This window comes from Nelumbo lutea, chromosome 5, assembly GCF_056320005.1.
Source record: "Nelumbo lutea isolate HS-2025 chromosome 5, American lotus-T2T, whole genome shotgun sequence".
In the NCBI taxonomy this organism is placed as follows: Eukaryota; Viridiplantae; Streptophyta; class Magnoliopsida; order Proteales; family Nelumbonaceae; genus Nelumbo; species Nelumbo lutea.
In genome coordinates, this window is record NC_142688.1 from 24,992,313 (window position 1) to 25,009,804 (window position 17,492).

General features: G+C 34.6%; 1 protein-coding gene across 5 annotated transcripts; it reads right to left on the reverse strand.

Annotated features, from left to right (window-relative positions):
* Nucleotides 1-1,625: 1,625 nt before the first annotated feature.
* Nucleotides 1,626-16,514, reverse strand: LOC148851096 (L-ascorbate oxidase homolog). Of its 5 annotated transcripts, none has more exons than XM_088945109.1 (9): nt 16,158-16,514; nt 5,331-5,509; nt 5,067-5,176; nt 4,222-4,492; nt 3,444-3,540; nt 2,939-3,284; nt 2,310-2,675; nt 2,125-2,203; nt 1,626-1,999 (listed from the first exon to the last, which is right to left on the reverse strand). In XM_088945109.1, exons 2-9 carry the CDS (start codon nt 5,478-5,480, stop codon nt 1,796-1,798), a joined length of 1,623 nt encoding a protein of 540 aa, XP_088801235.1. In that variant the 5' UTR covers nt 5,481-5,509; nt 16,158-16,514; the 3' UTR covers nt 1,626-1,795. The 5 variants fall into 5 exon arrangements, with proteins under 5 accessions (XP_088801235.1, XP_088801233.1, XP_088801234.1 ...); XM_088945107.1 differs by lacking the exon at nt 16,158-16,514 and adding an exon at nt 6,105-6,525; XM_088945108.1 differs by lacking the exon at nt 16,158-16,514 and adding an exon at nt 5,670-6,208.
* Between the last annotated feature and the right edge of the window lie 978 nt (nt 16,515-17,492).

A 17,492-nucleotide genomic window follows, 5' to 3' on the forward strand; every position in this document is an offset into this window, starting at 1 on the left:
TAAACTCTCATGCATTTATGCTAGTGCAAATGAAATTCAAATTTCTATTGATCAGCCCCTAATATTTCATGAATAAACAGCAATGGTGCCAAACACAACCTAAATAACGATGAACTCATAGCAGGTGCATTGTTCAGTACCATCCCCCCATTTAAGGTTGGAATGTTGCCATATCAACACTTACATTAAACTTGAAAAGTTGAAATGGAAACACCACATTTTGTACATGTGGAGCCATTTGAAGAAATACCGTTCTATGAATCTGGGGTGTCTCCACGGAACAAATAATATAAATTAAAATATTATACTTGATGTTTCGTGCAAATGGCCCAAAACGACTCCCAATTTTGGGCGTGGCCTGAAACACTTCTAATAATTCAAGCTGAAAACACCACGATACCAAACACCGTCCTAATTATTGCGGTGTTATAACTTCTTGACAATGAAAACACAACATCGATTCCTTATAATTAAACTATTTATGGGATATGGAACGGGGGACCAGACAGCTTCTTAAAGAAAAAGGGAAAACAATTGGGAACATGAGATGATCATTCAACCAATTATTACTTCATATGATTTGTACAAAGTCTAGGACACTATTATAGTACTATAAATATTTAAACATGCTTCTCTGGTCTTCCTTCCCTTCCCACACACATTAAAAAGCATTACAAGGTGGAAAAATAAGGAACATTCTGTACATCCAAAAGCAAATCATTCATGGAAAACACTTACTGATGTCAATGGGTCGGGTTGGGTCGGGTTAGGGTAGACTTGATCTTGAAACACTTAGGATGTGTTTGGTTCATGGTTGCATTTGTGTTTGTGTTTCACTGCTGGATACATGGTTCCAAAACCAGTAGAATAGGCATTTTATGGTGCATCCCAAACACCATTGAAGTTCTAGTTATAATGTCTCATTCGATAATGACCGTGCGATCATAAATACTTGATTGGCTGGTCCAAGAAGACGATTCAATCTGATGGTTTGCTACTTTCTCTGGTGAAACTCTGAAAACAGTCAAAAAGCCTGGGACTCAAACAAGTTGAATAGCATTCCTAGGATGGCTCTTCTCTAATCGACTCAATTAGCAACAACATTCTCTGAACATAATTATTTCTACCCTTTGACATTACTGGATTGGTGAAATTAGGCTTTCCGTCTAAATTGAATTCAAGGCACAAGTAATTGCGTGGGAGTACAAATAACAAAGTGTAAATTCTGATTGGATTTTTCTCTGGGTTTTACTTTGCTTTATGTTTTATTTCACTTCCTTTACAATGCAAGCAAACAAAACGAAGTATAATTTAGATTTAGAACAAAAAAATGTCAGATTTCGTATTCAATTCATTGCACTCTCGTGCTTTTGCACCAGTGCAAACAATATCAGGAGATAAACCCCGAATTTTAGAATGCAACTGTTTTCAAGAAAACAGATGGGAGTGCACATATCCCAACCACTTGGTGAATGAGGGAGAGAGCTGAACATGATTGGTGCAGGGTAATCGATTATTGTTGCTGTCTTAATTCCTACAACTAATGGATGCAAGTAACCAACAAGATCATTTAGTCCCCTGACAGTAACTAATCTGGTTTAAGAGAAGTGCAAATGAAGCAATAGTGAAGTTTGAAATATGACTTACTGCTCCTGTAAGAAATTTGGACTCAGGTTTACATTTCAAAATGCTTTCCTTGCACTACATTTTTTCTCTTCTCCTAGCAGTCACACCCTTATGACTGAAAATTAAAAGGTTACATAAATATAGAAGATTGCACAAATCGTCAATTATCCTAAGCACGTTGTCCCTTAGCTTTGCCACAGAGGAGGGCATTTGGTGGAATGTCATATTCATTGGCTGGGGTTTTGTCTTGGTTCCAGACCCTGAGATAGAATTGCTGCCCCAAATACTGCCTCTCCCATATTGCAGACCGCAAATTCCACATACCTTGGTTGTCCAAGGAGACCCAAATGGTGGTCCATGAATTTGGATACACCTGCAAGACCATACATTGCATTAAACAAATAGAAATCATTCCAAAACTTTTCAAGTAACATAAGTCTAGCATATAAATTGCAAGTCAACCACTGAAAACTCTCTGCTTGTTCTGGTTTCAGTTACCTGAGCAGTATGTCTAGTGAGTGTATCAATTAGATTATAGCCATTCCTACTGGCCGGTGTCCACTGCCCACGACCATATCTGCATTCACCATAACTGGATCATTTAGAAACTAAACGCCTCACTAAATACTACCTAAAATCGGTACTGATAAAAAAAAATACACAGAAATAGATTAAAGCCTTACCCAACAACCCAGAAATCATAACCATCTAGGTGCCAAGACTGAATGGTGTTCTCATTATTTTGGAAGACAACTTCAATAAACTCATGGAGAGAAGCTGGCATAACAGCTGTAGCAAGTAATGCAGGACCTCCACTAGGTGCTGTTTGAATGGAATTCAGACTAAAGACCCCAGGGATATTGAAATAATCGGCAAGTTTGAGCGGGGTATCTGAGTTAATGTAAGAGACCCTATTAACAGCATAGCGTTGCTTCCCATTTATCTGTGGGGCTGAGTTGGCCAAGACAATTGTCCTTGATGGTTTTATCTGCCCATAATGGAATGAACCTTGAGGATTGGGCCTGGCCGCGCTTGCTGTCAAGTTCCATCTTTGAAACAAAAAGTAGGATAATCAGATTCTTCATTCATAAAATTACTGAGGAATTTTAAATTTTAATAGGATAACCAGAGACCTCAGTGTATTATATAAATCTGAGCATTAGCATTTGAAGGTCTGGTCTATGCAAGACTCCAATTGTTGAGTATAATTTGTTTCAATGAAATGCAATTTAACATGTCAGTGGCAATTATTGACCAATTTCAACAAATGCCCCGATAAGATGCCTCGATCAAGTCCTCAAAACTAATATACCTGAAGGTTCTGGCCTGCTGCATTGACCAATCTATTTGATAAGAAGGACCAGAAGGCAATTGACCAGAAACTGGGGTGTGAGAATTGGTATAGTGTAGCACTGCAGTTGTTGTGAGAACAGTACTTGTGAATCGTGTGGATGCAACAATATAGTAATCTTTGGGAGATTGATTTAGTGTGACAAGGACAGCCACAGATTGGCCCACATGTACATCCAGAGAATCACAGATAATCTGAATGGTGTGGGAACCTTCAACTTCGACCAGCTTAAGTGTATGGCCCTGGATCCTAAAGTTGATTGAGGTTGACAAGCCCAAATTTGAGATTCTGAACATGTAGGTTTTACCTAGAAAAAAAAATCATAAAAAAGTAAATCAAATACGTATAGATGAACTTGGTTTGAGGTTGTGTTAGAAATTAAGCACTTAATCATCACAAAATGGATGTGCAGAACCTACCATTTAAAGCACCATTAAAAAATTTTTAATTTAGTGATGAAAGTTACCTTGATCTCCACTAAAAGAAGTATACGCCTGGCCATTTATTAGAAGACCGTCAGGGAAAGGAAGAGGTTTCCCTGAATCCAAATATTGTTGTAAAGTCTGCAATAATCAGAAAGAAGAAAGAAGTCAAATACCATGAAAATTTGCAGTCACTGGATATATTACAAAGACCTGTTTTTCCTGTGTTAAAAGTGGGGATAGGTCTCTAGCTTTAATTTTGTATCAGTCACCATAAGATCTAAGGTTGTGTTTGGCTTGAAGGAAAAAAGTAGGGAAAGGAAAGGAAAGGTAGGGAAATTTTTACAAACCTTATATCGGTCTCCCTACCTTTTCCTTCAAACCAAACATAACCTAAGGGTCAACAGGGTTAGTAGGGCTGGTTCACCAAATGAAACTGGTTGACTAATGGAGGATTTTGACACAAAGAGTGGAGATTTGATCCAGAAAACTTTAATAGTTAATCAACTTGACAGTTTCACAAGAAGGCGTTGTCTGGTTTGGACCCTGGTCCTGATTGATTGGACAAGCTGTTAGAAACTCACTGCAAATGTCTCCATAGTGCAATACAAGGGATCTAGTAGAACTAACTGAAAATAGTTGATGCCATACGTTGAGAAATAGGCCTTAATTTTAGAACAGGAAGATGAAAACTACTAATGGATTCTAAAATCTAAAATGCCCAAATGAATAAACTTTTGCTAGAAATATTATGCACAGATGTTGGAGGGGAATATGGAAACCTGGTCAAGCCGTCAAGGTGGAAATGCATAAGTTATTTACCTTGTGGTTGGTTTTGAAACAATCACCAATCAGTAGTGTGAAATCACCATCAGGTTTAGGAAATGGGATTGGTATCCCTGGTCTCTGATACACATTCAGACCTCCATACCCACCAGCGGCTTTGTGCAGCAAAGTGGATGGAAAGTAGGTGAAGCTTCCAATCTGATCCTTTGTTTGAAACTTGTATGTGTAGTTTGAATTTGGTAGAATTGGGCAATTGGTTCCCAGTACTCCATCTTGCCATGAGTTCTTCCTCTGTTTAATGCCATTCCTGGTAACGAGAAGCCATGAATTGATAGATGCAAGTTAGTCATTGTGAAATTTTATAACCAGGAAAGGAACATAATAACCCAGGATGGCACTTTAATTTGCACAAGAGACTCTTAATAGGTTAAAGTGGAACACAGAGGCCACTGATTTTAGAAAATTGGACATTGATAATAGACCTCTCTGAATATTAAAATAGAAAAATGAACCAAACTGTTATATTTTTGTTTTCTGTAATCTGAACTGAAAATAGAAAAGGGAACAAAGATATTGAACCAAATGATGAAGGTAGTGTGTGCATTGGCAGGGAATCCAATTTCACAGTTAAACAAATAACTACGAAAGAGTGAGAATTCTGACAAGTAGAAAATAACCGAAAGAGAAGAAATAATATGAAAGCAAATATCTTTTTTGAAAAAAAAAAAATTAGATAATTCTTACAGGGTTTTACAGAGGATTATCAACCAAATAGGAAATATGGCCAGAAAAGGCAATATGAATATGCAATTTAAGGCACAGATAAGTGAACAAACTAAGAGACAACATGGTGAAGTAAATAAAGAAAAGAAAAGACCAACCATGTCAAGAGAAAAGGCTGGTCCAGCTTGTTAATGAGGTTAAGAACAATGTTGTCATTGGTCACAACGTCAAGTCTAGGACCAGGAAATTGGCCATTGATAAGAATAACCTTCAAAACCAAAAAAGAAAAAAAAAAAAAAAGACAATGAATTATGAGATTAGACACAAAACCTATTCTATCTAGTTGCCCAGTAAGACCAATCAAATCTTATAAAGTGAACTGATGATAAAATATATACTATCTCAGAGGCTGGAAACTCAACCTGTTGAGGGACACCAAGAGGAGAAATTTTTCCATAGGTTACAGTCCATGTATAATATTTGTAAGGGTCCTCTGCTTTGACCAGAGGAACACTTAAACAAGCGAGAACTCCAAGGACCAAATGCAGTAAAATTGCAACTTCTGCCGTCATTTTATCAGGAAAATTGTCTCCGAGTTTATCTAATTTGTGCAACAAAAAAGGAAGTCATAAACAAGACATTAGTAAATAAAAAAAAAAAAAAAAAAAACTTATTAGATCTACAGCCTAAGCAGAAAGAATGGAACACAAATACATGCTTAAGAAAAGAAGATGTAATGTGCTTGATGGATTAAGCAGGACCTCCCACAGTCACAACCACAACGAAGCTCAGACACTAATATAGACGTTCAAAGCCATGGAGATCCGAGATTCGGGAGAATGTTGTGTCCAGCACAGAAGCATCAAGGAGCAATACAGAGCCATCAAAATTTGCTTGAAGAAAAAGTTTTAAGGTATCATTTTGCAAGACATAAAGAATGCTTCATTATTGTTTTCTAAGGAAGAACTTTAAGGAAAATTGGAAATTTCCAGGATCTGAGTTTGGGAACAGGATGTTTGGAGGTCCCCACCGACTGAAAATCGAAAACGAAAAACTTGAAATGCAAAAGATGCAACACTGACAGTCGAAGCTTGCATAAAATCAGAGACACTGAAAGTCGATGGATTTCTTAAAACATAGAAACTAATCAATGGAACATTAAAATGGAATAAACTAAACAAGAAAAAATCGTTCACCTGATCTGGAATTGGATAATAAAGCTCGTCGGTTGACAGAGTAAGGGAAATAAAATGAGAAAAAGACTGCTCCTTCACAATTGCAGAGTCCAATGAAGTGAAGCAGTGGGCTATGCTTGCTTTTTGCTTAAGTAGGGAAAAACTTCACAATCAACAACAACAACTTGCATGGGATTCTAGTCTTTAGCCTTTACTCTTTACTGAGAGTTTTGAATAGATAATAATTAATTAGTGTTTTTTTATTCTTACACTGAGCCCTCACACATGGGTCATCAGTCATCACGCGCTTCCGCGTCGTCATTATGGATCACAACATCGCAAATGCGAGATGTTATGTTTTAGGCTTACGGTGAAGAGCTTTTGGTTGAATAGAAGGAAAATATATATATGTAGATGAGAGGAAGAGCTTTCAATGCAGGATGGAGATTGGTGAAGAAGATAAAAAGAATTTAATAACAATGTGGTTGATAGGAGATAGTAATTTTCGGTGACTGGATCTGGATTGAATCGAAGGGTCATGGCCCATGGGAGTATTGCCTTCACATGCAACATCTGAATAGTGAGACCCACCTCCATTCTCCAATATAGGGGACAAAGGAATAAATGAAAAAAAAAAAAAAAAACTTGGAGACCGTTAATTTTTTTGGATTTTGAGAGGGGAACTTGGATTTTCGTTCCCATTGTTATAGACTAATTAGGGGATGTTTGTAACCGTGGTCGTTTTTCAAAAAAACGGTGTCACATCGGATTCATATAAGTGTTTTAACAAATGCCCATGTATGTCATTGTTTAGTTTAGCCGATTATTAAAAAACCGGGCATGTTTCGAAAATCGTTCCCCTAATGGTTGACTGATGTGCATCCTATGTGGTGCTTATTTGTTAGCACATATATAAAAAACAGTGATGAAAATCATCTTATCAAACAGTATAGTATTGCTTATTGCCTATGTGGCTGAAGCACTTTTTTTTTTTGTGAAAATCGGGTCTTAGAAGCATGGGCATTTTTTCTTGAAAATTGATCCCAAAAAATGCCCACACTTCTAAACACCATGTAGGTTTTTGGCATCAATGTCGTTTAAAAAGGCACCACTTACATCAGCACAAACATCAAAAATCCATTTTTTTGAAAAATGTTTGGTTAGTCTTTTTTTTTTTTTTTTGAAAAATGTTTTTTTAAACCACACATTAGAAATTGGGAAATGTGTGATGGGATAAAACATATATTTTGGGATTGAAAATGCCTATATGACAACAAAAATAATGGTATCAAATAGAAAACCTTAGAAAATGTTTTCTAGAAAACAACATGCTTATACAATATCATTTATTGGGAAAACAATTCTTAAGAGACAACATTGCTTAAGATATCTATCTTCTTCTTTTAGATTTATGTGGGTTCTATGAACATTTTATTTTTCTTGGATATTAAATTTCTTACTGAAAAAAGTTATCAATAATTAAATAAAATAAAATTACCGCTTTTAATAATAAATTTTTATGGCTAAAACAGTCATTAAATTATTTACCTGTAAAATAAAATATCACAGGTAAATATATTTACCCAATTAATTATTTCTTAAGAAATACCTATTGGGGTACATGCATTTTGTGTTTTGTTTGGTAAAACCTAAAAGCTAGGGGGGTCGTATCGCATGATTCACATCTCATCTTCCCTCCGTCAGATCGCCCAAATCCAAATTCTTCCTGACGACCACCACGTGGTTCCGTTGTTGAGTGAATCCAATTCAGAGATCAGAGCCTGGAGGCTGTTACTAGCATTTGGCAAAACTAAGTCCTACGATTACTGAAAGTTGCATTGCTCATGTTCATGTGTTCTGTAGCGCATTGAAGTTTTTAGGTGCAGCAGCTAGCAAGTACGGGGAGATCTCGAAACAGAGTACAGGACCTTCAATTTCCTAATTCGTGAAGGTAGCGGTCTGCTGCAAACAATAGGCTATTTATATTGTCCCAAGTCCCAACCTGCCTTTGCAGCCGCACATTGCAAATGAACTGCGATCTGCTCTTCACCGAGCGCGCCTCACAGCTACATTCCATCCTGCATTGGGGGACAACTTTGGCTGTTGAGAGCCAAATGATGCCCGCCTGCGCGCCTGCAACAGGCTGAATGTGGCCCTCAACGGTTAGTTTTAGCTTTTTTATAGAAATATCTCCTTCCCCGCTCACATTTACAAATAGTTATATAGGGGGTATTTATATATTTTGATTTTCGGGGAGAAAAAAATGAAAAAAAATGCCTCCAATAGTTATATAATAGCTAGTTGGGGGAGGCATTTTGGGTAAAATGATAAATAACTTTACAGTAACCAAAATACCCCTCCCAATAACTAAAAAATGACTAATTTTTAGAGTGTTTTGGGTAATTAAATTATTTTAAATTCCTATTAATAGCCCAATTCTCCACCATTCTCACCACACCAATTCAATAATTCTTTTCTCATACTCTCTTAGACTCTCATACACTCACTCATACTCTCAATACTCTATCTCTCTAGTCTCCAATTCTCAAATCTTGACTTTTTTTCAAATTTCAACAAGAAGAAGGCTTGCTCAAATATTTCAAGTTAGCAAATTGAGAGGCTTAAAGTTGGGGTGATCGTTGGTTGGGCCCCGGCCGGGCTTTGCACTTATGGTAAGGGTTATAGCTTAGGCCCGGGCCCAGCCTGGCCCAGGGTTCCGAACTTGGTTTTGGGACAATGTCTTTCATATATAAAACATTACATGTCTATAATATTTTATATTAAATATATAACATGCATATAAACTTATTTTATACATTATATATGTAATTTTAAATATATGTAGGTCGGACTGAGTCAATTTAGATATTGTAGTAGGGGTGGTATTGACCAATAGGGTAGACATCTACTCACCCATGAGAAATAAAAAGAATAAGGGAAAGAAAAATCCCAAACACAAATTGGAAGTGGGGGTTTTGGTACCTTTAAATATTCATAAGAAAAAAATGAGGCAATAATTGGCAAAATATATTATACATGTTAAGCAACCATTTTTATTAGTTGAGGATAGTAAACTTCAAAAACTTTATGTAATTCTATAAATCCTCAATTTAAAAAGATTTCTAGAAATACTATTAGATGCTTTGAAATTTTTTATTCATATAAACAAAATTTAATTTCTATTTTATCAAATCTTATTTCTATAGTTGCAATTACTTCTGATATTTGAACCTCTAAAATTAATATAAGTTATATTTATATTACCACTCATTTTATTGATGAAAGTCGGCTTTTACAAAAAAGAATTTTAAGTTTTACTAGGTTTGAATGGCCACATATTGGCCAAACTATTGCTACAAGTATTTTAAATACTTTATATGCTTATGGAATTAACAGTAAATTTTTTTCTATTAATTTTGATAATGCCAACAATAATGATTCATCAATAAATATTTTGAAATTTCATTTAAAACCTTATTTTAATGGTGAATTATTTCATATTAGACGTGCATGTTATATCTTAAATTTATGTATTCAAGATGCTTTAAATATTATTTCTCATCATATTTCTAAAATTAAAAATTGTATTATACAATAAAATTTATGGAGCAAGAAAACAATAATTTAAATATCTATGTCATAATTATGGTTTAAAATCTAAACATTTTATTTTAGATGTTCAACATAAATGGAATTTTACATATTTTATGTTAGAAACTTGTACTCCCTATAAATAAATTCTTTATGATTTTTATAATTTAAAAATGCCACATGATATTATACATGATGAAAATTAAGAAATTGACATTTGTATAAGAGTTTTTTTACACAATTTTTAAGATGTAACTAAGGAATTTTTGGGTGTTTATTACCCAACTAATTGTCTTTTAATTAACCAAATATTCATGATTAGTGAATGTTTTGCAAAATATAAAAAAAATCCACAATTTAAAATTATTATTGAAATAATGGAAAGTAAATTTAAAAAATGTTGGGAGAATATTTATCTTCTTTATTGTTTAACTGCAATATTAGATCCTAGGATTTAAAAATATGGTATAGATATTTTACTTGACTCATATTGTGAAAATATGAAAATTGAAGTGGAAATAAAAAGAAAAATTTAATAGTCTATTATTTGAAATGTATAATTTATATGAATCTAATATGGCATGTAATAAAAAATGTACAACTTCCACTTTTGAAACAACTAGTTCCAAAAGTACATAAGATAGAGTTTGGTCTTTAATAAATAGGAGGCAGAAATCTACTGCAACCTCATTAAGTTCATTTGTTGAACTTAATTTTTATTTACAAGCAATTTTTTTCTAGTTTAAGTGATTTATTCAACTCAGAAAGAATGAATAATTTTGATATTTTCATCAGATTCTTGTTTTATTGCAGGTAATAGGGTGTTGGATGACAAGAGAAGTTGCATGAATGATAAAAGTTTGGAGATGCACATCTTCTTCAAAGATTGGCTAGATGCCGATGACAAATTACAAGACAAAGGAAGGCATGACACTACACCCGATGATTCACCTGAAGCAGATGATCAAAATCAAGATGGAGATGGAGGTGGAATTTGAAGAAAAATGAAGAAGACAATATTTTTTTGTATACTCAATAACTTTGTACATTTTTTAAAATTATTGTAAATTTTGTTATTCATTTTTATTTAAAATATTTGTTATTTTTTAGCAATGTAATTTCTAACTTTCAATTTGTAATTGTATTATAATTTTTATATTTTTTTCCATTTTGTTAAGTATTTTTTTTCATTTCTTTGTTAAAATTTTTATTTATTTTTATTTGTTCAATTATTTCCAAAGGAAAGTAAAGCATTTTAGTTTTACTTAACAAAAAAAAAAAGTCTAGCCAAGTTTGACCCAAACCCACAACATGACCTACAACCCGCGGTTCAGCACAGGTCCACATGAGCTCGGGCTATGGGTCGTGCCAGGTCAATCCCCCAATTTATCCCTAGGGAGAGAAGCACGACCCAGCTCAGCACATGTATCGACACAACATGACCCACTCTTTGCACCGTCTGCTAGCAAACCATGCCATGCCAGCTCAGCACGACCCAATTTATAACTCTATCAAGGGAGAAGAATTCACATCTGCACTATACAGGTATCCCACAACACATCCAAACATCCTAACCGTGTATTTCTATTGCATGTTGAAATATACTTGTGGGGTGCAAATGTGAAATTGACATGGGAAGATATTCCCAATATACGGTTGCAATGGCCGGATGAGACAATGTGGGCACTGTATGTTGTAAGTGATCCGAATTCAATTTGGGAATTGTGATTGTTTAACCCCATACTAAGAGAGTTAAAATCAGTCCTACAGCACATTCTCGCCATATATTGAAAACATCTGCGGATGATAACATCATTTTTTGTATTAGGATCAAGAGATGATAACATCATTTTGTGGGGCGTAGTCTTTTGGGGGGGCTGATTTAATCTCGTACTGGGAGAGTCTGGGATCTAGCATGCGAAGTGTTTGTTGTAGGCTCGTAGCTCCAACTCACCATCTGCTAGGGCCCACAGACACCATTAAGCTTGAGAATTGATATTATACACGTGGCGCACCGGTTGAGTCGAAACCGTATATGCTCCTCGCATAACGCACCTCACACCGGTATGACAGTCACATCTCACCATGTATCAATATGCTACGAAATCCCAATACACAGAGGGAGATCGGTGTGAGGTGCGCTTTGTCAGGAGTAAATTTGAGTCATTGCAAATGGAAGCCCGGATCTCCTTTAATATCCCGATTTCTTCTCCACTCGGAATTACCTGACACCCTAGCATCCACCGACATCTTGGGGAATATCTCCTATATGCGTGTTAAATTGGAAATGTTTTCATGGTGCCAATGAAGTTTGGGGTTTTTATCGTTGAGTCCATCCCAAAAATCTGAACCCCACGTTTGGATGAATCTTAAATCGTGGATCAATGTTAAATTCATGATTAGGATGCGGTTTATAAGAGGGCTAGAAATATAGAGGAGGCTGTAATTTTAAAATTTTGAAGTAGACTGTAGTCTATTTATCAATGTTTCCAATGTGCCATTGGAGCTGGATTCCTATACTTTTGAAGAGTTTTTGCTTGTAGGGAGCTTTGTTATGGCAAATTTATCTAACACCAATGTTTTAAAAATCGACTCAAATGGTAACCGCTTTAGACACCAATTTTCAAGTTAGTGGTTTTATCTCGAATTTGAACGGTTCAGTGCATGACATTTAAAAAATAAAAAAAAATTAAAATGAAAATTGGCCCAGAAATTATTGTATGGACAAACGGGTTGACCACCCAGTAAGTTGATGATCAATTCAACAGTTTTTTGAAAAATAATGACTCGGGGCTGAAACAAAAATGGTACCTCAATTAGCCAGTTTTTGGGCCGAACGGTCCAGGTCACAATGATTTTAAAATCATGTCTAATACTATGGTTTTGAAAATCGAACCATACCAGGTGGTTGGACCGGCTGACCCAAGAACTAGCCAGGCAACTCATTTTGTTTCACCCTAAAATCACTCTTAGGCAAAAAATTGTTGATTTGGTCAATGACCCATTGACTCGGGCAATTAAATTGTTGATGGACAATGGTTTTTAGCTGTTTTTTTATTTTAATTATTTTTTTATTTTTAAAATTAGAAAAAAATCATTTATTCAAACCAAATGGTCAGACCATTTGACCCGGGGAACCGGTATTCAAAATGGTTCTGTGTCTGGTCTGATTTTTAAAACCTTGTCTGATACAATCCAGACTTAATGGACCAATCTGGACTTGATGGTACAAAATATTTATTGGATTGGACCTGGTCCATTCATAATAGATTTATATTGGTTTTGGGTCAGATTGAACCAATAATCCAGTCCATTGATAGAAGATAAGAATACATGTGTCAATGGACCAAGTTTGGATTAAAACCAATCTAAACTAAAGCCAATTTGAACAGATCGGAAGATCCAAACATTAAATTGGACTGGTTCAAAATGATCCAAATTATTTATCAGATTGGACTTGACCTGGTCCATTTGTAATGGATTCATATTTGGATTGGACCAAATTCGGTCCAATTGACGCCCCTATTTATGCATATTACTTAATATATTATAATGTTTTATTTTTTTTTAAATTGGATTTAGGACCTTATGTTGGAAGAAAATATACCCCAAGAACTCACCCAGCCATTCTAAATAAAGTTCATGTTTTTAAAACCAAATCCCATGCATGAAAAAGAGAGAGAGAGAAAACCCCACCTGAATTAGAGTTACGTTGAGTCTAACTTAGACTTAGAAAGTTGAGAACTGTGGATGCACCACCCTAGACATTTCCAGTTCAAATAAGAAGGCCTACTAATCATCAGCCTCTTTTGTGGGACAAACACCCAAAACAGCTTTTATGTTGTACAAGTTTTATGTGCTTACGAAACATTATGGTAATGGAGAGTATCATTGAATTGAGTGGCAGACAATCGATAATCAACTAGCAATTCTCTTGCAAAGGAAGCAAAGATACTTTTATAAAATTCATTTCTTTAATGTTATATTTATCTTTATATTTAATGTTAAATTATCCATAGTTCTAGTTGAATTTAAGTGCTTTTGTATTTATAAAAAAATATCTTTACAAAAGTGTTTTCATAAAAGTATTTTTATAAAGATATATTTTAAAATAAAAAAAATAAAGGACAAAATAGTCAAAAATGCATATTTAAGTGTTTATTGGAGAAAAAGGCTATCAAATGCCCAATATAAAATAAGTACTTATTTTTTAAAATAAACATAAATAAGCACTTGAAAAAGTTGAATGTCAAATACAAATAAGTACTTATTCAAATAAGCACTCCCAAACATGGCTTTAATATATAGGGAGAATGACGGTTCAGCCTAGGGTCAGAATTTATAGGCCCAAAGTACTGTTGGGGTAGGTGTTAGTTCGGAATTGATGACAATTCACGGCGGGCATTGGTGCATAGAATGTGAGTTGTTGACATTTTGAATGTTTATAGCTCTGTAGTGAAAATCAGAAATATGTATTGGGCCTGTCCATACTTTTCCGTAATATATATGCAATATGAATCCTATTTTATCATTTCCTTCCATTTAATGTTATATTTATTTTTATATTAGAATTGATTTATGAATTAATTCGTTTATTATTATTTGCACTCAAGCACTTTCGAGCTAAACCCAGATCAATTTTATGCTTTCTATATTTTTTGATGCATCACGCCAATGATGATAATGATGCCATGTTATCAGTTTGATGTATGGAAATTGGACATTTTAATTGTGTTAGATTGGACAGGTCCTGTTTTATACTTTTTTAGTTCTTTTTTCTAATAAATTCTCAATAAGTGAAGATGAAAAAAATCAATTAATCGGTTTGGTCTTGTATGGCAATGATCAATGACTGCACGAATGACCAGTAATTTCTGCAGTTTGGGAACTCTTAAAAGGCAAGGAGAAATCAGAGATTTGGAGTGAGGGAGAGGAGAGAAGGGGTTTTATTTGAAGTTATTTGAAGAGATTTTTCTAATTATTTTTATTTTTTGTTTCATTGAAATTTTCGTGCCTTTTTGGTTGATGGATATTCCAATATCCTTGTTCATGGAACAAATTTGATTTTTTTTAATGTTTAAAAGCATAACATAATCTTTTTCTGTTAACATCTCAATGTCAAATTAATGAAAGGGAACAATTTATATGATTGTCTGAAATGTGGATGGGGTTTTTGAAGAGGCCAAGGTAGTTGCAATAAAATTACAGGGGAAGTTCAAGTAACTTATCCTTTTATTAATTATATGTAATATCTTCTTTATCTTTTTTAGGTTAATTTATTAATGAAATTCAACATCCTAAACGATTCGGAAATCAAATCTAATGTATAAATTTAATTTAAATCCAAATGTTAGAAACACATTTGGATCCAAATATATCTTATTCAATCCAGTCTATTTTGTAAGCCTAAACAAATAAGCTGCTGACCTTCATATTTGATGTTTTTTTTTTCATAAATTCATATTTTATGTTTATGCTTCTAGAGAATGGAAATCTCCCATGGAAATTTTCTCCATTTCCCTTATTCCCGTAGGGATCCTCCCCGAATGGGGACAGTGATGGGAAAATTTTCATCCCCGTTTGTGGGGACGGGGAGAGTATTCCCGCCCCGCGGGGAGTTTGATCCCCGCTTCGTGGGATCCCCACTAATATATATGTATATATGTAAATATGTAAATATACATCTATACATAATATGGTTGAATATTTTCTAATACAATTATAAATGTTAATTATTTTATTTTTAATTTTTTAAATAAAATAAAAAACAAAAACAAGATGGTTAGTATTATAAAAAATCATGGAGAATGGGGATTCCTATAGGGATGGAGATGGGGATAACCTTGTCCCCGTTAGTGGGGGCGGGGATGGGGCCATTGCCATTCCTCTCCCTCCCCAGTCCCCACCAAAAATAAATAAACGAAACAGCCATTGGCATAGTTATCCCGTATAGAATTCATGATTTTCTATTTGAGGTGAAAATCATGTCCCTTTTTTTTTTTTTTAGAAGTCAGTTTCCCTAGTCGTTTTCGAATTGGGATTGGAAGGTCGATGCAAGGACTGGGTTTTGTTACTAATATTGTCGAGGCCCAATGTTTTTAGATATCTTTAGATCCGAGCTTGGGGCCTCAGCCTCATCTTTCAATTTAAGGACGGACCAGTAATGGGTCCAAGTAGGAGAGTCCATACAGGACTTATTTGGTCTATCTTATGTACAAGTGCAACCCTGGGCCTAGAGAATAAGTAATTAAAGTATTATTTATTTTTCAAGAAGCCATTTATTTGGCCAAATGCATTTATTTATGCAAATATTTATCGATTTATCTAGAAAAGTGCAAATGTTCTTTTGTAATAACCAGTTGGTTGATAAGATCTCTTGCTTGTCATGACAGAATGAATCCTGCCTGCACACCACCCGGGCGTTGTCTGGCCCTTCAGAAGACATTAAAAAAGAAAAAAACCATAATATCATGTATGCCATACCTCTTGCCTTGTGATGGGTGAGTTTTCCTCTTGCCTATGTGCGAGCTTTCCTCTCGTCTTCTTCCCCTCTTTTTCTAGTTTTTTTCTCTTTTCTCTGTTATATTTTCCTTTTCCTTTTTCTCTCCAGACTTTTTCTTGTTTGGATAATGCTTCATCAATTGTGGAGGAGATGTTGGATGTCAGTTATTTTGGTGGATTTTTTTTTTATTGGGCTTATTGTGAGCAGTGAAGGTGCAGTTTTGTTCAACAAATTCCATGGAGATGGCCTTTGTTTCTTTCCATCGGTGATGGATGATATGGCAGAAGTTGAGAATGATGCCAGAGCCATCGGAGTTGCTCTTCTCGACGAAACAATGCATATGTTGCTCTTCCATTTCTACGGGAGTTATGATTGGCGGGTTAGGAGCCTATTTTCACGCCTTAACACTCGTGACGTGGTTAGCAGTTACTTCAATTAATATTTGTGGGATCATGTTTAACAGATCCCTGTGAGCTGGCGGTAATCTTCAATGGAAAAGTTTTTCATTATTTTTACTTTATGTGCCAAAAGGACAAGGTTATTGTCATTGGTGTTATTGACACCGAAACCATTAGTGCAATGGAATAGGCGGAATTTTCTTAACGAAAAGATATCTATTCTCTTGAATCATTGGATAAAATCTCACTATTGGGGATTCCTTCGGGTCCATTAGTTAGCTTAACTCAGCAATAGAAATGTAAGGCTAAGGAGTGGGATGTTGGACCCTCCAACCATTCTCCTTTATTCAGGCCAAATTTTGAAAAGATGGGCTCGCTCCTTGCTGTCTAGACCTGGCAATCGGGTTGGGTCGAGGTATTTCAGTTTGGGTTGTCAAATGCTAGACTCTAACTATAAATGTTCGGGTTAGGGTTGATTCATGAGTCAATTTGGGTCATTCCAAAAAATAATTGAAAAATGTCAAAATTAAAAGAATTAACCTTAAAATCCAAATATAAAATAAAAGCTTGAACATTTAACAATTTAAAGAGTAAACAATAAAAAGTAAAGACTAAATAATACAAATTAAACTTGAATGCATCTATAATTCTATATTTACACTACTATTAAAAATTTGAATAAGATTGTGTAACTTTTTTTGACTAAAATACTCATTTTTAAATTTAGTTTTTATTTAATTGTGAGGTTTAAATTGTAAATTGAACTACTACTTTTACCTCATTTTATTCCCTCGATTTAAATCTTATATTTTTCTTATAAATGAAACACATATAATAAAATGATTTTTATACTTTTTTTAAATAAAGAAATAAAGAATAATTTTAGTCAAAAAAAAAGTTTTACACTGCATTCACACT

Coding starts and splice junctions, on each gene's coding strand:
- LOC148851096 (XM_088945109.1), bottom strand. CDS start 5,480: ATGACGGCAGAAGTTGCAATTTTACTGCATTTGGTCCTTGGAGTTCTC. Junction 5,177..5,330: donor CTCTTGGTGTCCCTCAACAG/GTTGAGTTTCCA, acceptor TTGGTTTTGAAG/GTTATTCTTATCAATGGCCA. Junction 2,204..2,309: donor TATGATTTCTGGGTTGTTGG/GTAAGGCTTTAA, acceptor TGGTGAATGCAG/ATATGGTCGTGGGCAGTGGA.